Raw genomic sequence first — 18,384 nt, forward strand, 5'->3', positions numbered from 1 at the left:
CCACAGACCTAAGTATGGAGATGGATAACATTTAACCTATGATTATTCATTTTGGAGACACTCATTTCCAAGAGTTTATACATAGCTGAATATACTGTGGAAATAAGCACAAAAATACAGAAAATACCAGACTACATTTGACCAATCAGTGCCCAATATTATGATATGGCTATTCCAGCATTTCAGGAGGCGTATTAATCTAACATCTTGTTAATAAATTGAGTGTCATTCTTTGTATATAGATTCAAGGTTCAGGATCAGATTTGGTCATTCATATAGTTTAAGAGTTGTGTATTGTCAGCATTGGTTAATTAGGCCTGCTTTTAGGCTTTAGGTCATTTATTTTGCCATGAAACCCAAAACCGTTTGGGTCATTGCATCCGTACGTCTGCGGTTAAAGTCGCTTCCTATATGGCTTTACATCACATTGGCAACATGTGATCAAATAGGCTTTGAGTACAAATCTCCACAAACGCAAATCTTACATATTGCCACTCTGCAAAACCTCTGACAGAGAAGTGCAGCTGCAGGAACCTGTGCTGTGTTGCATTTGTTCACTTTCTAACGGAGAACTCCAGCTTCCTGCAGTGCACACACAACACAAGGCTAGTACTGTCAGAATGTCTGAGCACGTCCTCCAAGAAGCATCACACGGCCTTTCTGTGCTGTGGCCATTCACATAACCAAGGTGTCAGAAACAGCAATGTGTTCTGCACATGACTGAAAAAGAGGATATTCATGACCTAAAGTGGTCAGATAATTTGCGATTAAATTTCATTCATATGCAGTCACTAGTCAAGATGTCCAGTTGACTATTAATAAATCTGCAGTATGTTGGTCGCAGTATAGTTAACTTCATGACCACTTAAAAACATGGATGCTGAAGTACTTCTTCAATCAGATGTCTTTGGCATAGAAAGCTGTACTGATCTTAACTTCAATGAAGAGGGACGTGTAATTGGTAAACGTGTTTGGAAAATGTTAATAAAAGGACCACGTTGACACGATCTGATTTTTAACTGCCATACAAGTCCGAGTTGGTATTGTGGCCAATTTAATGTCATTTTCTCTGTGAGCAGTGTCGCCCGTACTGGTAAACTTGTGAACTCGCAAGCACGCAGCTCTTTTAAAGTGCGCACACTACAGAGCACGTGTTCAGCAGCGCTCCTGTCTTGCCTTCCTTCACGTGCCTATCCGGGTCCTTGCGCACTAACCAATCAAAAGCGAGAGAAGCAAAGCAACGGCGCGTCAGCGGGTGATACGTTCTTAAATTTAACAACGTATATAGTTGAATTCGGGACAATAACGTGTTATTTTTACACAAAATAAAAGCATGCATCGATGGCTTATGTGTTTTAAAGCGAAAAACGAATTTCCTAGGAGGGATTTACAAATCCTCAAATAACCACACTAGTGGAACGTGACGGACGGTAAATTGCGTATTTGGAAAAACGAACCAATCAGTAGACAGTCTTGGTGTGTGCGTGTATCGCTGGGTGGGGTTTCAGTAGGAGAGGCGAATTGCATGGCCGAACTACCTAGAAAGGAGTGCCCAGATCTCGGGTAGTTAATCGTGTTTAACTTGGATTCAGTGGAGAACTAAGACGCGATCATAGCTTCCGGATATACAGCTGTGTGTTTGATGGACTTCTGGACGTGAAGCCTGATGAGCAAAGTCAAGATATTAAAGATCTCGCAACGGATATTAAAAAAATTATCATCGCTTAAAGGCAGTCTTCGATAACCGTACACGGACGTCTCCCCGTGTCTGTAACGTGATTTGGCGATCCTTCCAAGTTAATGTCATTGTGTCTAGGACAGTAACTACCGCTTTGTCGTGTCGCACTTTGTGGCAGTTGAAGGAGAATAAAATAGTTTAAGATATTTTTCTCTCATTCTGAAAAACAAGTTATACAACAGGCAGGTGTTTACTTGTAGTCAGTGGCGAGGTCCTAAAGACTGCCGTATATTGGTCCAGTTACAGGAGAACGTTGGTTTTAGCGTCCAGATGGTTGAGGTTGGGCCGAATTCCGAATTCTTCAGCACCATGGAAAGAAATCTGTTAGAGCAAGGTTAAATACAGAAGTTGCATATTCTTTCATATTTGAACTTTTTTTTGATTCTGCTGGTTTTGTAGTTTTGTAGTGGGGGAAACTGGTTGCACAGTTCGAGTATTTCCATTTGGTAATAGCGACGTCAGGATCTATTAACACGTAGATCACAGACTGTTTAGCATCCTCGGAGGAACCGTAGTATTGAGTAATGGTCGTGAATACGATCCACTGGTTCAGGAAGGGCTTGCGGCTCCATGACAATCCGTCTCTAAGGGAATCCATCCAGGGGGCCGATACTGTGCGCTGCGTTTACATTCTTGACCCATGGTTTGCGGGATCGTCCAACGTTGGGATAAGCAGGTGGAGGTAAGAAACGAATATCAAATTACTAAGGTGAACTGTTTGATTGTGAATTGTTATAGTTGTAACATTTGCGAGTTATACAGTTGTGCTGTACTTGATAGGTTGTCTAGGCAAGTAATTTAGTTATATGACATGATTGCTGACAGAAATTAAGTGTTCACAAATTAATATTAAAATCAACCTTAAACCTAAAATCGCACATTCTATTAAAACAGTCAGGGCGAATTAAAACCCGGGCTCGTGCGCACACAACACTGAGTTCGCAAGAAATGTGGAATAATCTTATAAAGTATAATAAAAAATAATAAAGTTATGCTAGACGTTAGACTAAGTTTGGCTTCCATCATTATTAAATGTAAAAGGTAGTTTTGATACTGAGTAACTACTGTTGAAATTGCCGACTCGCTCCTCGAAACTGAAAATATCGGTCTTATTGGTCATTGTCAGTACAGTACACTTATTTGTGTTAACGTGGTGCATCATTTCAACACGACTCAACAAACGCAACCATCAAACAGCATCAGGTGCCATATTATTTTGTGATATGCACTTGGTGATGTGCTCCGCGCACATTACGGTTTTTGGATCGGTAATTACCGATCAGGGTCGAATTTGCAGTACATTGCAGTGGATGTGAAAGGAGTTTATATATGATGTTGCTGGTTTAAGCCATTTTGAATCCCGAGGACACTGATGTCCTGCCTTTCGCTGTGTATGTGCATTTCGACAGTTCAGTTTTTTTTTAAAGTTAAAACTTAGCAAATCCAACCATTCACATGTCTTTACTACAAGACACGTGAATGTGAGACTAACAGATGTTGTGTCGGAAGCGCTGCTGTTGTACGCAGGGAAACAGAGTCTGGGCAGGTACAGAGCACCCCGTCAGCATGCAGGCGGCCACAGTTAGTGTTGCCCTGATGCACTGATTCAGTCAGATAACGCCAATCCTCATCCGACCAGTTTTAGTAAAAGATGAATGTGGTTCAGGATCAGCGCTGCCTGGCTTCACCATAGGACAACAGTTCGTGACCCTGTTTAAATGGCCATAATGAGGGCACTCATTAAATCAGAGGGGGAAATTTGGGCTAGATGTGATTGGTTAATGCCCCGTTTTAAAGAAAATCAGTAAAGAACTAAAGCACCTGGTAAGTTGCTTGTTTTTTCCGGTCTTCTGTTCAGGGCACTGGAGGTGGCACAGTTATATTATCAAGGTCACATCTAAGGCACAGGTTTTTGTGGCTATTGGCACATCCCCAGACAACACGCAACTCATCACTCACATCATACCAATGCATCTTATTTTTCTGTTTGCCTCAACAGTTGTTACTAATAGCATTTAACATTTCTTTCATGTTCTTGCTGAAATTGCACTTTGGTAATGCTTTGAATGAAAATGGTCGTCCTTCAGTATTTTGGCGTTAATTCCCGTCTCGCCGGGCTGAGAGGTCTGAGTGAGTGGATTTAGAATGGACAGCAGAGTTCCATGGTGGTGAAGCAGGTGAATAGCAGTCTGTTGCAGAGCCCTCACCATATGAAACAGTGGAGCAGTAATGTCTGCCCTGCCAACTCCTCGCTTGCCCCACTAACCCAGGCACTTCCCAGACTTCCTGAAGGTCAGAGTCGAACAGCCGGGCTTCACTGAGAGGGGACGGTGAGCGCTGGAGAAGTCGAGCCTGCTATGTGTTGTGTTTCAGCTGGTGCTGCTGAGGCATGTGGGAAAGTGCTTGAAACGGAATGAGAGCTCCAGCCATGCTAACCCTGCTCAAACGCTCAGAATACTCGCATGACATAACGTCTTCGCACGTCTCACCAGTTATATCTAGTGGGTCGCAGAGCTCAAATGTGGGATGGTCTGACTGCACTGCTCCCAAGCCTGAAACCATGAATCACTCATTCACTGAACTGTGTGAGCTGTGTCTTCAGAAAGAAATCTACTTTGATAAAATACTTTGAAAAAAATAACAGAAATGGTGGAATGCAGTTTGTGATTTTGTTATGGCATTCCACAACAGCACTGCAGTCATGCAACACAACATGCAATGAAAGTATGCAGGCAAATTCGGCATTACGGCTGGCCCTCACTTCTACCATACAGCACGTCATACCACTGAGCTCCTGCCTGTAGCCATTTCTAATCATCTGCCAGTGCTGAATTTTGCTGAAGTTGAGGGGTTTTTACCAATTGATTTTGCTCTCCTTCAGACCCCAAGGGCTTCTCAGCAGGCTGAAGTGTTTTCTATGCTCACTTTATCACTTTTAATGGGGAGTTTTGTTACATGTTTAAATTGCCATAAAAGGTGAGATGATGAATTTTGCTGTCTTATCCCGACAACATTTTATAACTGATTTTGCCCTTTCTTTGATGAACAATGTCATGGTGTTCTAGCAAGGGTTTAACACAGTTTAATGATGAGAAGGACCCATTTACCCAATTTCATTTTCCCTACAGTCTAAAGTGCATCTTGCATTGCCAGGCCTGGCCTTGAACACTTAAAGGGCCTCTGTTGGGAAACTGTGTCATTTGGTATATAACTGAAGTTTGTAAGATTCCGTTTCACGGATAGAATGGGGCAGTTAAGTGATATTATATAATATCTGATCACTGTATCCTTGTTGCTGAAATTGACAAGGTCTTTTCTCATTGCTAGCTAGAGGCAGGGCACATGCCAGACTGGTATGTGATGTTAAATTCCGTGGTAGCTAACAGCAGTGATCCAGCTTGCCGTGCAGCTGAGTTAACATTGAGGGTGCAGCTTTAAGGCGGCTGGCATTATCTGCTGGTGTGCAGTGTTAAAACATGAATGAAAGCAGGCTGAGCCCTGTCCACACAGGTGCCGTCATCATGACGTCCTGTTTCCAGCTACGCGTGGCACAAAGAACCCCCCCCCCCCCCCCCCCCCCCCCCCCGCATCACTGAGGCAGGATTACATAACCGCCAATGACGCCCCGGGTGCCATGGAGTCCATGTGATCCCCCCCTCCACCCAGCATCTCTTAACCCCCTCTCAGCCACTGTGCCCTGAGAAACAGTCCCAGCATTCTCTCATTTATAAACATGCCATTTCACTGATCTGGGTGCTGATGCATGACATCAGTGAAGGAAGCAAATCTGATATGAAACATAACCTAGAATCTAATCCTGCATTTGAATTGCATTAGGAACAGTTTTAAATCAACGCATTCATTCAGCTGAGAAGTGGAACACTGCCGAAAATGGGTTACTCATTAACAGCTGGTTACTGTTAGCTATAAGCTCTTAGAGGAAACATCAGGTTATTAGGAAAAATACAAAGATAAACTAATGTGTTTCTATGTCTTTCTGGCGTTGGAAGGTCGGCTGTGCTTTTTCTTGCAGTTCAGTTTCATCCAGGTATGCACTTTGATAGAAATGAAACACTCTGAGATTGCCACTCCCACCCATCCTGCCAATAACAGAAAGCTTTGTCTGTTGGCAACATTGTTGCTGCATGTTACATTGAGAGCAGAGAAGGCAGTGGTCTCTGTGCAAGCTGTTCCTGATGGGAGGGCAGGCCAGTGTATCACTGCTGTTACCATATGAGGAGTGTCAGACTGTCCCAGCTAATGTGGTAGTGAGAAGACTGCCATGAAGACAGTGTTAAGGACCAGTGTTTTCCCACACACGTCTACAGTCACTGTCAGTTCTGTGGAGCTGCTTCTGACGTTAAACAGGGCTAACATTGCAAAGTGTCAATTAAAATGTTACAGGTACTATATTCATATTCCATCTTTTGCTTGACTTAAAAAGTTGTGAGGTTACATATTAGCATGAGTCAATGATAACTACACTGATATGTTGCAAAGTGTGAGCTGGCTTTCTGTCACAACCTTTTTCATTGATGAAGTAATTATAACCTTGCAGAGAACAGATTTGGTTTCATAACTTATGGAAGTAGTCTTGAAAGAGCTTTGCTGTGGCATTCCTTTGATATGGTCTTCACGTAAACGCAGTGTTACCCTGACTTGTCAAATTGTACACCTTATGACAGCATTCATTACTTTATCCAGAGCCACTTCTAGCACAAAAGAACAGAAGTGTGTACATCTAAGTTAAATGAGCAACAGTGTCAGACCAGGCTAACAACACTTCCAGACCAGTGAGTGTGAGCATAACATTATTCAAGCCCTACCACAGCATATCTGGTGTTAATCTGAAACTAGACAATGCACATAAATACACCTAAAATGATCTGATGTTCTCACAATGTCCATAACAGATAGCATTACATTAACATTCATTCATTTGGCAGATGCTTTTGTCCAAAGCGACTTACATGTGGGGCAGCTTACATTACAAGCAAAAAGCCATACAAGGAGTCAACAATATTAGAGGCGCTGCATGACCAAGTTTCAATAGTTGGCCAGACAAGGTCCAAGCTAGCTGGTAGGCATACGAGTGCATTAAACGATTACATTTAAATTTGGGCAAAGTACTTAACCCAGAATCGCCTCAGTAAATTTCCAGCTGTATAAATGGATAACCAGTAAAATTGTAACCTATATACGTTGCTCTGGATAAGTGCCTCTGCTAAATGACAGTAATATAATGTATAAGCTCTACTGTAACATGGTTAAAACAGTTGTGATACAAGTTTCAGAACTGTAAAATGTCCAGTAGGCATAGCAGCCTACCGCTTTAGCTGGATTTAGCTAACTAGCTAATGTGAGCATGTCGGCTGTATGGCCGTTTTTCAAACTGGCACAAGGCAGCAGCCAAACTGTGTTCCTGCGTGTACTCGGCTGAGCGGTGGAGGTGTGAGCTGGCAGACACAGGATGATGTAATCCTGATCTTCCTCCCTGCAAGGCTGGGAGAAGTAGGGCAGTGTGTCGGCGTGTTGTTACGATACCTCTGTGACTCTTCCTGACCTACTTTCCCCTCTCATTAGCTGGGAGTCTGACGCTCCTCTTATGGTAACAATAGTCTGCCCTCCCACCAGGAACAGCATGCACAGAGAACAAGCCGTCCTCACAAAGCCAGACACTCCACAGAACATTCTGGAGGGAAGTACTAAGTACCTTAACGTTCACTATGCCAGTTACATCCACCGCCTAACCGAATGAACATGCTGAAATGAAGTGGCACAGAAAACTTTCCCAGAATGGCTTGTGATGCCTGTTCTTTGGAGTGAACGCAACCCCCTGAATGCAGAAACAGTCTGAAATAAAGGGCATTGACATTTCAAGCATCTTAGTGCTTAAGTGCTCAAGAATGAGAGAATATGCAATTTTTTATAGAACTGAAATGTACTATAACTATATCTTTGATTGGGATTTACATATTCCATTTGAGAGAAGGGGACTGGAAGGAAAATTTCATATCCAGAAATTCCATTTGTGTGAGTTTTACCTTAGTGACCAGGTGGCTAACTCCTTTTGAGTTTCTTAAATTAACTTTTTTCATTGGAGCAGGGATAAAAAAAATCACTAAACAAATATAACAACAGTTCTTTGCAAGCTCAGTAAACAGTAATGCTTGTTTTACTCCATTCATAGATAGCTATCATGACCTAGCATGTCTCGCCCACATGCTTATCAGTAAATCAGGTCGCTCCTCATTAGATAGCGAGAGAAAGAGGTGAACTCCTGACCCAGGCGATCAGTAAGATACAAGCAAGGTATCAGCTAACACACCCCTCTGGGCCCGTGCGGGTCTCAGGCTTTGAAAAGCACTCTCCCAGGAGCTGTTACACTGACCCAGTTTTGGCAGGAGGCCCGTGGATCCCAGACTGGATTTACTCACAGGCATTTCAGACAGACTGCGGTTCAGGATGGAACAGTTAATTCCAAAAATAAATCACAGGCAATATCCAGCCATTGATGTCACACAAATATACTGTTGATATAATACTGAGGACAGGGGTGACATGGTATGAGATTTTTACCATTTAAGGGCAGCTGTCCTAAAAAATATAACTTACCTCATTATTATTGTGCATAATATGAAATTAGTGTAGGTGTATTCAATTAAAATATTAGGCACAATTTTTTTCACCTTTCATTTTGATGTATGGAAGGGGGACATAAAATGCCAGGCTTTGGTACATTAAGTTGTTTACACAATCCAACATAAAATGTGTAAAAGCCCTTCCTTTTGTCATTAAGATACCTTTGAAAATAAGATGAAATAATTATACATCAGAAACCCTCCCACCAGTGTAACCACAATACAAACAATACTTATTTCCAGTAAGAACAGTTCTTTGTCTAGTTCATCTACAAATGCAATGGAGAAAGCTATGAAACTATATAATGAAATAAATAAATGTTCCTAATAACGACAAGAATTTTGGCCACTGTGTAATGTTTGTGCTTTAACATGTAAAATACTTTATCACATCGGCCAGCCTGACAATCCTGATCCTCCGCTCTCCTCTGCAGCTATTCGTTCAGTATTGCTGCTGGTGATTAAAAACTTTAAAAACTAATCGTTGCCAATATATGCTTTCCGTTGAAATGGGAGAATGAAAGCGGTAGTTTTACACACCACTTTGGTAGATATGTCATAACCATGTTGGCTCAGATTTCAGCGTCGTGCTTGCTAGCTGGCTCAGGTGAAGACAAACGTTAACAGATCCAACGCTAGATACGGTCGTGGTGTTATAGACTTAGTTTATGAAATGTACTGTGTGTGTATATATATTTATACACATACACACACACACACACACACACTAAGCCAGTTAATTAACCAAGCCACAAGTTTCTTTTTAGTTTTTTTTTTTTTTTTTGTCTTACCGTAACTACGTCATGTAGCGCAGACGACGAACAAACTCGACGTTTCACCCTCCTTTTGTCTCTTTCCAAGCCTGGTAGGTACAACTTCTACCCCTCCTCTTCAGTTTTGTCGTTCCGTTTGTTTTTTAGGATTGCTAAAGTACTCACATGTTCTCATTTTATGACTTCTTTTTTTTACCGTTTTCCACCGTCGCGCTTCGTGATCGTCCGGCGAACGCCTCGCGCGCGTGCAGTTGAGCGGTGTCCTTCACGTGCGTTTTGTTGCCACGCAACGCTTGACAGTCCCGCACGTGAATGTTGTAAGGGGCTGCACTTGAGTCGCAAGGCATCGCGGGAGCCGCCGCCTGACGTCCAGTTCTGTACGAAAGAATTACTCACTAGTTTTAGTCGCGCATACGAAGTTTATTCAAAGTGCAGTTGGAATTTGTGGCTTAATCCAGCCACTCCACCTCCGGAAACATAGATTCGCTCTTACAAAATTAATTAGTAAAAAACTAGCACTCTAGCACTGCGTATGTGCAGGGATACCTACAAGTTGTATGTCTGGGGAGAGCGCTGAAAAAACCTATTGTTGTGTGGGATCTGTTAATAAAATCATAGCTCTCTCATAGTTATTATGATGATGTTGACTGTCTGCATATGCACGTCAGTACTGTGCTTAATTCGTACAAAACAAGCAATATATGCAAATATCAACCATCTTAAAATTACAGGAGTACGTATGAGTTAAACAACACATGAATGGTAGTAATACAGATAAATAAATAACATAATAATAATAATTGCATAGTTGTTTATTAATTACTTACTTGATCAAGACAAGGACGATCACTGAATGTTGGACCTAGTCAGGATATCTGCTGCCACCTTGTGGCCAGAGAGGCGGCACACGCTCGACAGTATCTGTGAGCAGAAAGAAGATTCTGAACCATCGGGTCCCGGAGGGAAGGCAGCAGTTCTTATATAACATGAATGTAATCTAAATACAGCAATTCTTCAATTACAGTTTAGACGAGCCTGGGGTGCTGGGAGGGTTACATGGTGTGATGCAAATTTAAAAGCTGTCACATTTCTGTTGTATAATGCACAGATTGTATTGTATAATAAGCTGGTCTGACGCATAGGGACTGCAGTAGTATACTCTTCGGGTTTCATAACTGAAACACATGTGCTGGTGGCAGGACAGGAGAACCTGGGAACACATGTTACGCAGTGGGGGTGGGCTGAATCTCCCGCCTTCTCGTTTCTCAGTGATTTGCCTTGTGCAGATCGGACGTCTGATCTTTTCTTCCGCTGCTCAGGTTTCTGCTGCAGTGTCTGGAGGATTTGGACGCCAGCCTGCGCAAGCTCAATTCCCGCCTGTTTGTCATCAGGGGACAGCCAACTGATGTTTTCCCCAGACTCTTTAAGGTACGTGTGTGTGTGTGCGCGCGCATGTGTATCTATATGTGTGTTTGCAGGTGTGTGAATGTCTTTGTATTTATACTGCCGTATAAAAGTTTACCCATGAATAAACTGCTCTTAGCACGTTATTACAATGAAAAAAAGCTACAGAAATCTGCAGATCTGGTGTGCTTGTTTTTTTCCTTCTCTCGAACTCTGGAACAATGAAAGAAGCCTTATGCTCAAAGGATTGCAGAACCATGCACAAAGAAACCAGTAGCGAGCAAATACAGCTCATTTCCTGATCGTTCTGGTCCTGAGCGGTCAAACATGTAGACAAACACAGTCTATATTCACGCTGTGGAGCTGTGTCACCCTGCCCTCTGTCGCACAGGAATGGAACATCGCCCGTCTGTCCTACGAGTACGACTCGGAGCCGTTTGGGAAGGAGCGCGACGCAGCCATCAGGAAGCTGGCCAGCGAGGCCCAGGTGGAGGTGACAGTGCGCATCTCCCACACGCTCTATGACCTGGACAAGTAAGTACCCCCCCCACGCTGACAGCCCTGCAGCCTATGCCTCTGCTCTCCCACCCCCTCAGCCTCCCCACAGAGCAGATTAGCATGAGGTACCTCTGTTGGCAGTCTGGTAGTTATCTCTCAGTGTGGATGGCAAGCTGAAATACATAGGTGTATCTCAGTACAGAGAGAATGCTTTATCTCGCTGCAGGATCATTGAGCTGAATGGAGGCCAGTCACCTTTGACCTACAAGCGCTTCCAGGCAGTGATCAGCCGCATGGGCTCCGTGGAAACACCAGCAGAGGCCATTACAGCCGAGGTCATGGGAAACTGCACCACGCCTATCGGAGACGACCACGATGAAAAGTTTGGTGTGCCGTCCCTGGAGGAGCTGGGTGAGTCCTGGTGTCCAGGTCACATGACGTTGTGTGTCAGCTCAGTCAGTGTGGGACAGCGATGTCACCACATCCTTTTGTGAATGTGACAGCATTAGCCGCTCTGTAACCCTGTGTGTGGCTATGTTGAGCTCTGCGTCTCTGACTTTGGGTGTGGCTGTGCTCCGTAACTGTGCTGGTCCCTGGTTCTCAGGCGCAGCGTGTGGCTGTGCTGAGTAGCTGTGCTGACCCCTGTGTGTTTGCAGGCTTTGACACAGAGGGGCTGGCCTCAGCTGTGTGGCCAGGCGGAGAGACAGAGGCTCTGACTCGTTTGGAGAGGCACCTGGAGAGGAAGGTGAGATCAACACCTCTGTGACAGCTACCAGTCTGACTATTAACCACGTAACGGGAAAAGCAGGAGACATAAGCAAACTCACCGATTATCCCTGCAGTTCAGAGGCTGCAAGGCCTGACAGCATTTCCACAAGGTGTTTTAAAAATCTTTCCCTGAGCATATGAAGCACAGCAGAGTAAGAGCCGTGTGTCTCTCTGACAGGCGTGGGTGGCCAACTTCGAGAGGCCCCGCATGAACGCCAACTCCCTGCTGGCAAGCCCCACAGGCCTGAGCCCCTACCTGCGATTCGGCTGCCTCTCCTGCCGCCTCTTCTACTTCAAACTCACCGACCTCTACAAGAAGGTCAGCCCTGCACACGTCTGCACACTCAGCTGTCATTCAGGAAACGCTTTTTCTTTCTCTGTTTTCTGATTTTTCACCAACTCCTCTTGGTTTGGGAATTTGTCACAGATTAAATGTGTAGAAGCAGGCCAGGTGAGTGACCCCTGCGCCCCTCTGTCCCTCAGGTGAAGAGGAACAGCTCGCCCCCCCTGTCCCTCTACGGGCAGCTGCTGTGGCGTGAGTTCTTCTACACGGCCGCCACCAACAACCCACGCTTTGACAAAATGGAGGGCAACCCCATCTGCGTGCAGATCCCCTGGGATCGCAACCCTGAGGCGCTGGCCAAGTGGGCCGAAGGCCGCACCGGTTTCCCCTGGATCGATGCCATCATGACCCAGCTGCGGCAGGAGGGCTGGATCCACCACCTGGCGCGGCACGCCGTGGCCTGCTTCCTCACCCGCGGGGACCTGTGGATCAGCTGGGAGGAGGGCATGAAGGTACAGCTTCCCCAGAACAGAGCTGAGAGGGAGTGAGGGGCGGAGCTGGGAGTGAATGAGGGGGCGGAGCTGGGAGTGAATGAGGGGGCGGAGCTGGGAGGGAATGAGGGGTGGAGCTGGGAGAGAGTGAGGGGGCGGGGCTGGGAGAGAGTGAGGGGCGGAGCTGGGAGGGAATGAGGGGGCGGAGCTGGGAGGGAATGAGGGGTGGAGCTGGGAGAGAGTGAGGGGGCGGAGCTCAGAGGGAGTGAGGGGCGGAGCTGGGAGAGAATGAAGAAATGGACATTAGACAGAATGAGAGGGTGGGTTTGGGAAGGAATGCAAGGGGCAGACCTGGGAGAGTATAAAGATTGGTTTGTGAGAGTTTTAGGGAGAATCTGATTGTGTTTTTGGTTGTGCAGGTGTTTGAAGAGCTGTTGCTGGATGCTGATTGGAGCGTGAATGCGGGCAGCTGGATGTGGCTGTCCTGCAGCTCCTTCTTTCAGCAGTTCTTCCACTGCTACTGCCCCGTGGGCTTCGGCCGCAGGACCGACCCCAACGGAGACTACATCAGGTAAGCCCCGCCCGCCTGCATCTCAGCCAGTCATGTTAGAAACTACATAAGGCAAGCCCCACCCACCTGCATCTCAGCCAGTCACATTACAGAATGCATCAGGTAAGTCCTACCCACCTGCATCTCAGCCAGTCACATTAGAGAATACATCAGGTAAGCCCTACCTGTGTGGTGTTCCTGTGCTGTACTGCATTCTGTGTGCTCCTCCCCTGCAGGCGGTACCTGCCCATCCTCAGGGGCTTCCCGGCGAAGTACATCTATGACCCCTGGAACGCCCCGGACAGTGTGCAGAAGGCAGCTAAGTGTGTGATCGGAGTGCAGTACCCCAAGCCCATGGTGAACCACGCTGAGGCCAGCCGCCTCAACATCGAGCGCATGAGACAGATCTACCAGCAGCTGTCCTGCTACCGCGGGCTGGGTAAGGCAGCCAGGCCGCTGTCCCACCTGGGGCTGTGGGACTCCATGCTTCCCTAGTAGAAGGTGATAAAAAGGCAGTCACTCTTGCAAGGAGAGGCCATGTCTGTCCATTACCGCTTCTCCCTGTTACAACTCAGCTCTGTTTCGTAGAATCGAAGATGTTATTCTGATGGCCTCACCTGATGCCCCGGGTGTGAGCCCACTGATAGTTGTAAGGTCCTTTTAAACCTGCCGGAAATCGTGTTGTGGTGGTGACCTCACCCTCTTGTCTGACTGATGCTCTGCTCCTCTCCAGGTCTCCTGGCAACCGTGCCCTCCAACCCCAATGGCAGCGGCGAGGGGACGGGGGTCGTCATGGCCTGCCCTACTGCGGAGGGCCCTCAGGAGGGCGTGGCTTCAGGTAGGACTTCCTGTCTGAGTCTAAGCTCGCCATTGGGCTTCCAGACTCCTTTAACAGTCTCTGTTATTACATGCATATTACATTACAATGCATTACATTACAATGCAGGTTGTGTGATTGCAGTTTGATATTACATCAGTAATTACACTGGTGGCCGGTTAGCATACACAGCATACACTCTGTGTCCCCACACGCTATGTCACAGCCCTATGGGACCCACTGTAGGCCCATGGCACCAGGAGCTGTATATGCATTTTCTTTTATCACATTTTAGGCTTTTCTCCACAGCATGATCGTGCAGGCTCTGTTTTGTGAAGTTATTGACGCTGGAGTTATGATCAGTCTGTCCACTTAATCCTCCAGTCCTTCTGGTGACTTCATGAAGGAAGCTCCCGATTAGAGATCATCACATTTTGTGCACTGAATAAAACAAAACCTCAGCGCTATGCTGCTTCCTCTCCCTGTCCGAGAGGCAGGCCGCATAGATCCCTCATCCCTGACCCCTTATCTGTGCTGCTTGCACCCATCACAAGGTAGCCGTGCACCGCTGTATTGTAATAAGTGAGCCTACAGTTGCCATGCCACTTAGATCGACATGAATTCTTGGACAGTTAGTGCACAGTTTTTCCATTTTCAAGCATGTTCTGGAATTGTGGGCAGGAATGCGAGAATTGTGTAAATTCAGTGGGGCTGATTGAAACTGCTCCAAAGGGAGTGTGGGATTGTCAGACTGTGGGTGACGTGTCACTGTTTTTTAGCAGGGTGTCAGATGACTGTGAAGCCACAGACAGAGTGGGGGGCAGGTCCTCTGCTGTACCCCCAAGGGGACCACCAGCCCAGCGCTGGCGTGCAGCCACAAGGTAGGGAACCCCCTTCCCTCCATCCACCCCACGCCGCTTCCCCTCTCTGTATTGTTTAGCGAGCCTCTCACCCCACCCCTCGTCGGTGCAGGGGCTTAACACACCAGCAGGACAGACAAAAGAATCAGTAACACACGCGCATCACTGCTTTGCCCCTGACCTGCTACAGCCCTGCACTGAGAGCAGGCTCAGCTCACTGCTTTCACACATCAACTGTCCACTCGGCTTCGGATGGAAATGACCCTGTTTGCAAGTTGAACTTGTCGATGGTTCTGTTGAAAAACATTCTGCAAAGATCCATAACATTATTTAAGATGCGTATCAGCTCACAGTTCTCTGACTTTCCTGTTGTGCTACACACTGTAAGCACAGTCAGTGTGGTTCAGGTGCAGTCAATGTGCGTGTGAATGCGGCTGTCTCAGGGTGCAGGTGCGGCTGTCTCAGGGTGCGGGCGCAGTCAGTGCTGTGCGTGTGAATGCGGCTGTCTCAGGGTGCGGGCGCAGTCAGTGCTGTGCAGGTGCGGCTGTCTCAGGGTGCGGGCGCAGTCAGTGCTGTGCGTGTGAATGCGGCTGTCTCAGGGTGCGGGCGCAGTCAGTGCTGTGCGTGTGAATGCGGCTGTCTCAGGGTGCAGGTGCAGTCAGTGCTGTGCGTGTGAATGCGGCTGTCTCAGGGTGCAGGTGCAGTGAGGTGTCTCTGTGTTTGTGTCGCAGGGCTCACCTGTAGCAGTAGTACTGCCTGCTACGCCGAGCCGCAGCCGGGACATGGTGCAGGGCTGCAGCAGGGTAAGGCTCCCCCTCCCTCACCTATCAGAAATAACATTACATCACATCACTGTCATTTACAAGGTGCGCTTATCCAGAGCAACTTACACAGGTTAGTTTTACATGTTACCTATTCATACAGCTAAGCACTGACAGGCAATTCTGCGTTAAGAACCTGGCTCAAGGGTACAGCAGCAGTGTCCAAGCAGGGAATTGAACCTGCAACCATTCAGTTACAAGTCCTGATCCTTGCCACTTTGCCACACTGCCAACATCTTCAAATGGCACCTTGCCTCCTACAGAATGTGGCCACATGTTGTTCATGTATGCACCCTGACCCCCTGACCCCCCCCCCCCTCCCCTCAGGGCACCACACCAGCGCACTGAGCACTGTGAAACGCCACAGCAGCGACGCCCTGGCCAACATCAACTCCAAGGTCCAGAGACAGAACAGCAACTAGCCAATCAGGTGGGTCCCCTGCCCACTGCAGGATATCCTGTCTGGGTCACAGTAGCTGTAGGGTGTGGAATGAAGTCACAGTGGCTGTAGGGTGTGGAATGAAGTCACAGTGGCTGTAGTGTGTGGAATGAAGTCACAGTGGCTGTAGTGTGTGGAATGAAGTCACAGTGGCTGTAGGGTGTTTGTGTATGATGGACGCTGACTGTCGGGTCTGTGTTCACAGGGATGTCTCCGATAGAAGGACCTGACTGGAGCACTTCTATCAAGTTTTTTTTAATCTATTACACTCAGTGGGGAAAAAATACCTTTAAGTGCACGATCCTTTCTGTGAGCACATTTCCATATTTTTAATGTTTTGAACTGTATATTATTACTACGACAATACAAACTTTTGTGTATATAAAGTATTTGATTAATTCAGTTCACATACAAATTGTAAATATTTGATATTGTCTTTTGTGTTTAGCTATAGACCATTGATATATTTTTGATATTGAAGATATGACACATTGCAGATTGTTTTTTTTTTTCTGTATAAGAGCTTCAATACAAGTCAATAAAATGCTTTTGGACGGTTTGTAGATGTGATCACTTTTGGTGTCCTTGGTGCATATCTTCTCCCAAGCGCTGACCCACAGCCCCTGTCAGCATTTTCCACATCCTGTTATAGGTTGGATTTAGGTTGGGTATGCTGATCCTGGATCAGTTGTTGGGGGCAGAAAGTACTTGGATCCTTCTCTGTTTGAACTTCTGAATTTTATATGCATCCAACCACATCTGTGTGCTTCAGACTCACGTTTGCGCTCTCTCTCTCCAGCGGCCCATGATGTAATGACCTGTTCAGTGCTGCTTGTCTTTTCAGACTGTGCTTGTTTAAATAAAATATGGGTTAATAAACCTTGTCTTCTTGTTTTTCATCAACACTTTGCATATCATAAAAATCCCGTGGCCATGAAAAAAGTCCTGGGAATGAGATTCTTATCTCGTGGTCACGGGATCCGAGTGTGGTGGGTAGGAGACGCTGTGTTTATGAGTGACGGTGAGAATCAGCTGTAGGATACAGATCCCTGTCAGCTGCACTGCTGTGGATCTGGAGCCAGCAGCATGGCACACGTAGAAAAAGCTCACTGCGGTTTACTCCTGTCTTGGAATGAGTTGTAAAGATCACACTTACATCACCTGCCTCAAGACGTGGGTTTATCACAAGTGAGAAACACCTTAAATTCATTGAGAGCTAACGGACTACACTGTTGCCAGCTGTTATCTGATCTGGAGCAATTTCACCATCAATCCACTCATATTTAGGTTGGAAGGGTCGAAAATGAGCACATGATATTTCATTTTCCTTAAAATCAGAAGTTATTTCATGAGAAACTGCAAAAATAAGTGAATCAAAGTCTCTGCTTCACAAACGTATTTGTTGTCTAATTTGTTTAATTATGGTTTAAATCTCCATTTTTCCTAGTATTTTTCATAGTAGCAATAGTACAGTAGCAGTAAGATGAAGCTCCCTGACTGCTGGCAGATACATACTGGTGGACCAATAGCTCTACAGCCAGGCAGAGGCAGTGGAAGCGAGCTGAGGGTCAGAGGGAGTGGAGCACGTGCTGTGCGTTAGTCTCAGAGCAGCGCTGCATTAGCGGGGACTGACACACATGATTACTCCATCACTCACTCTGACCCTCATGTCAGTTCCACTCTCTCCATACTACCCAATTCCAGCATGACTGGTCAGGATCCTCTTTGTGTCCCAATCACAGTGATATGACTAGAAGCCACACAGGGAGATGTGATTCCGATTGTTTAACTAAATCATTTAATTGAAGGTATTCAATTAAACTGCATTTACTAAAACAATGCAGTATGTTCTTGAATTCAGCTAATGCATGTAAGTCACCAGACGATCTTGCGGCCATCAGATAATGCTCTTGCTCTGGCGTCACAATCTCTATCTCGAAGCCACGAGTTATTATTGGTGGTCCCGAGATCTTCATCTATTCTTTCCCTATACTGATTCTCAATCCTGCTCCTGGGCCCCCCCTGCTCCGCACGTTTTCCATCTTTCTCTGCGCTACCTACCTGACTGAACTCATCAGTGGCACTTTTGATTAGCTGAGCACACCTGATTTAATCAAGAGCATGTTTGGAGCAAGGATAGATAGAAGATATGCAGGACAGGGGGGCTCCAGGAGTAGGATTGAGAACCCCATTAGTCAGATAGGTTACTTAAGGTCGAAAAACAATTAAAAGAAATATCACGCAAGAAGATAGTGAAAACGATAGTGGAAATATTTTGTATAAGCTTGTTTAAGACTAGAT

The 18,384-nt window shown here is 46.1% G+C and overlaps 1 protein-coding gene across 6 annotated transcripts; it reads left to right on the forward strand.

The window, feature by feature from the left end:
* Nucleotides 1–1,523: 1,523 nt before the first annotated feature.
* On the forward strand, nucleotides 1,524–16,883 carry cry1b (cryptochrome circadian regulator 1b). Of its 6 annotated transcripts, none has more exons than XM_036519903.1 (14): nucleotides 1,524–2,420; nucleotides 10,472–10,580; nucleotides 10,948–11,090; nucleotides 11,281–11,465; nucleotides 11,711–11,799; nucleotides 12,001–12,141; nucleotides 12,306–12,617; nucleotides 13,016–13,167; nucleotides 13,383–13,585; nucleotides 13,880–13,984; nucleotides 14,743–14,844; nucleotides 15,555–15,717; nucleotides 15,972–16,074; nucleotides 16,289–16,883. In XM_036519903.1, the coding sequence occupies exons 1-14, from the start codon at nucleotides 2,263–2,265 to the stop codon at nucleotides 16,301–16,303; spliced, it is 1,980 nt and encodes a 659-aa protein (XP_036375796.1). In that variant the 5' UTR covers nucleotides 1,524–2,262; the 3' UTR covers nucleotides 16,304–16,883. The 6 variants fall into 6 exon arrangements, 5 of the variants coding, with proteins under 5 accessions (XP_036375796.1, XP_036375798.1, XP_036375799.1 ...); XM_036519905.1 differs by having other exon boundaries at nucleotides 15,555–15,689; XM_036519906.1 differs by having other exon boundaries at nucleotides 15,555–15,626.
* The last annotated feature ends 1,501 nt before the right edge of the window (nucleotides 16,884–18,384 follow it).

The sequence above is a fragment of the Megalops cyprinoides genome, chromosome 25 (genome assembly GCF_013368585.1).
Source record: "Megalops cyprinoides isolate fMegCyp1 chromosome 25, fMegCyp1.pri, whole genome shotgun sequence".
Lineage (NCBI taxonomy): Eukaryota > Metazoa > Chordata > Actinopteri > Elopiformes > Megalopidae > Megalops > Megalops cyprinoides.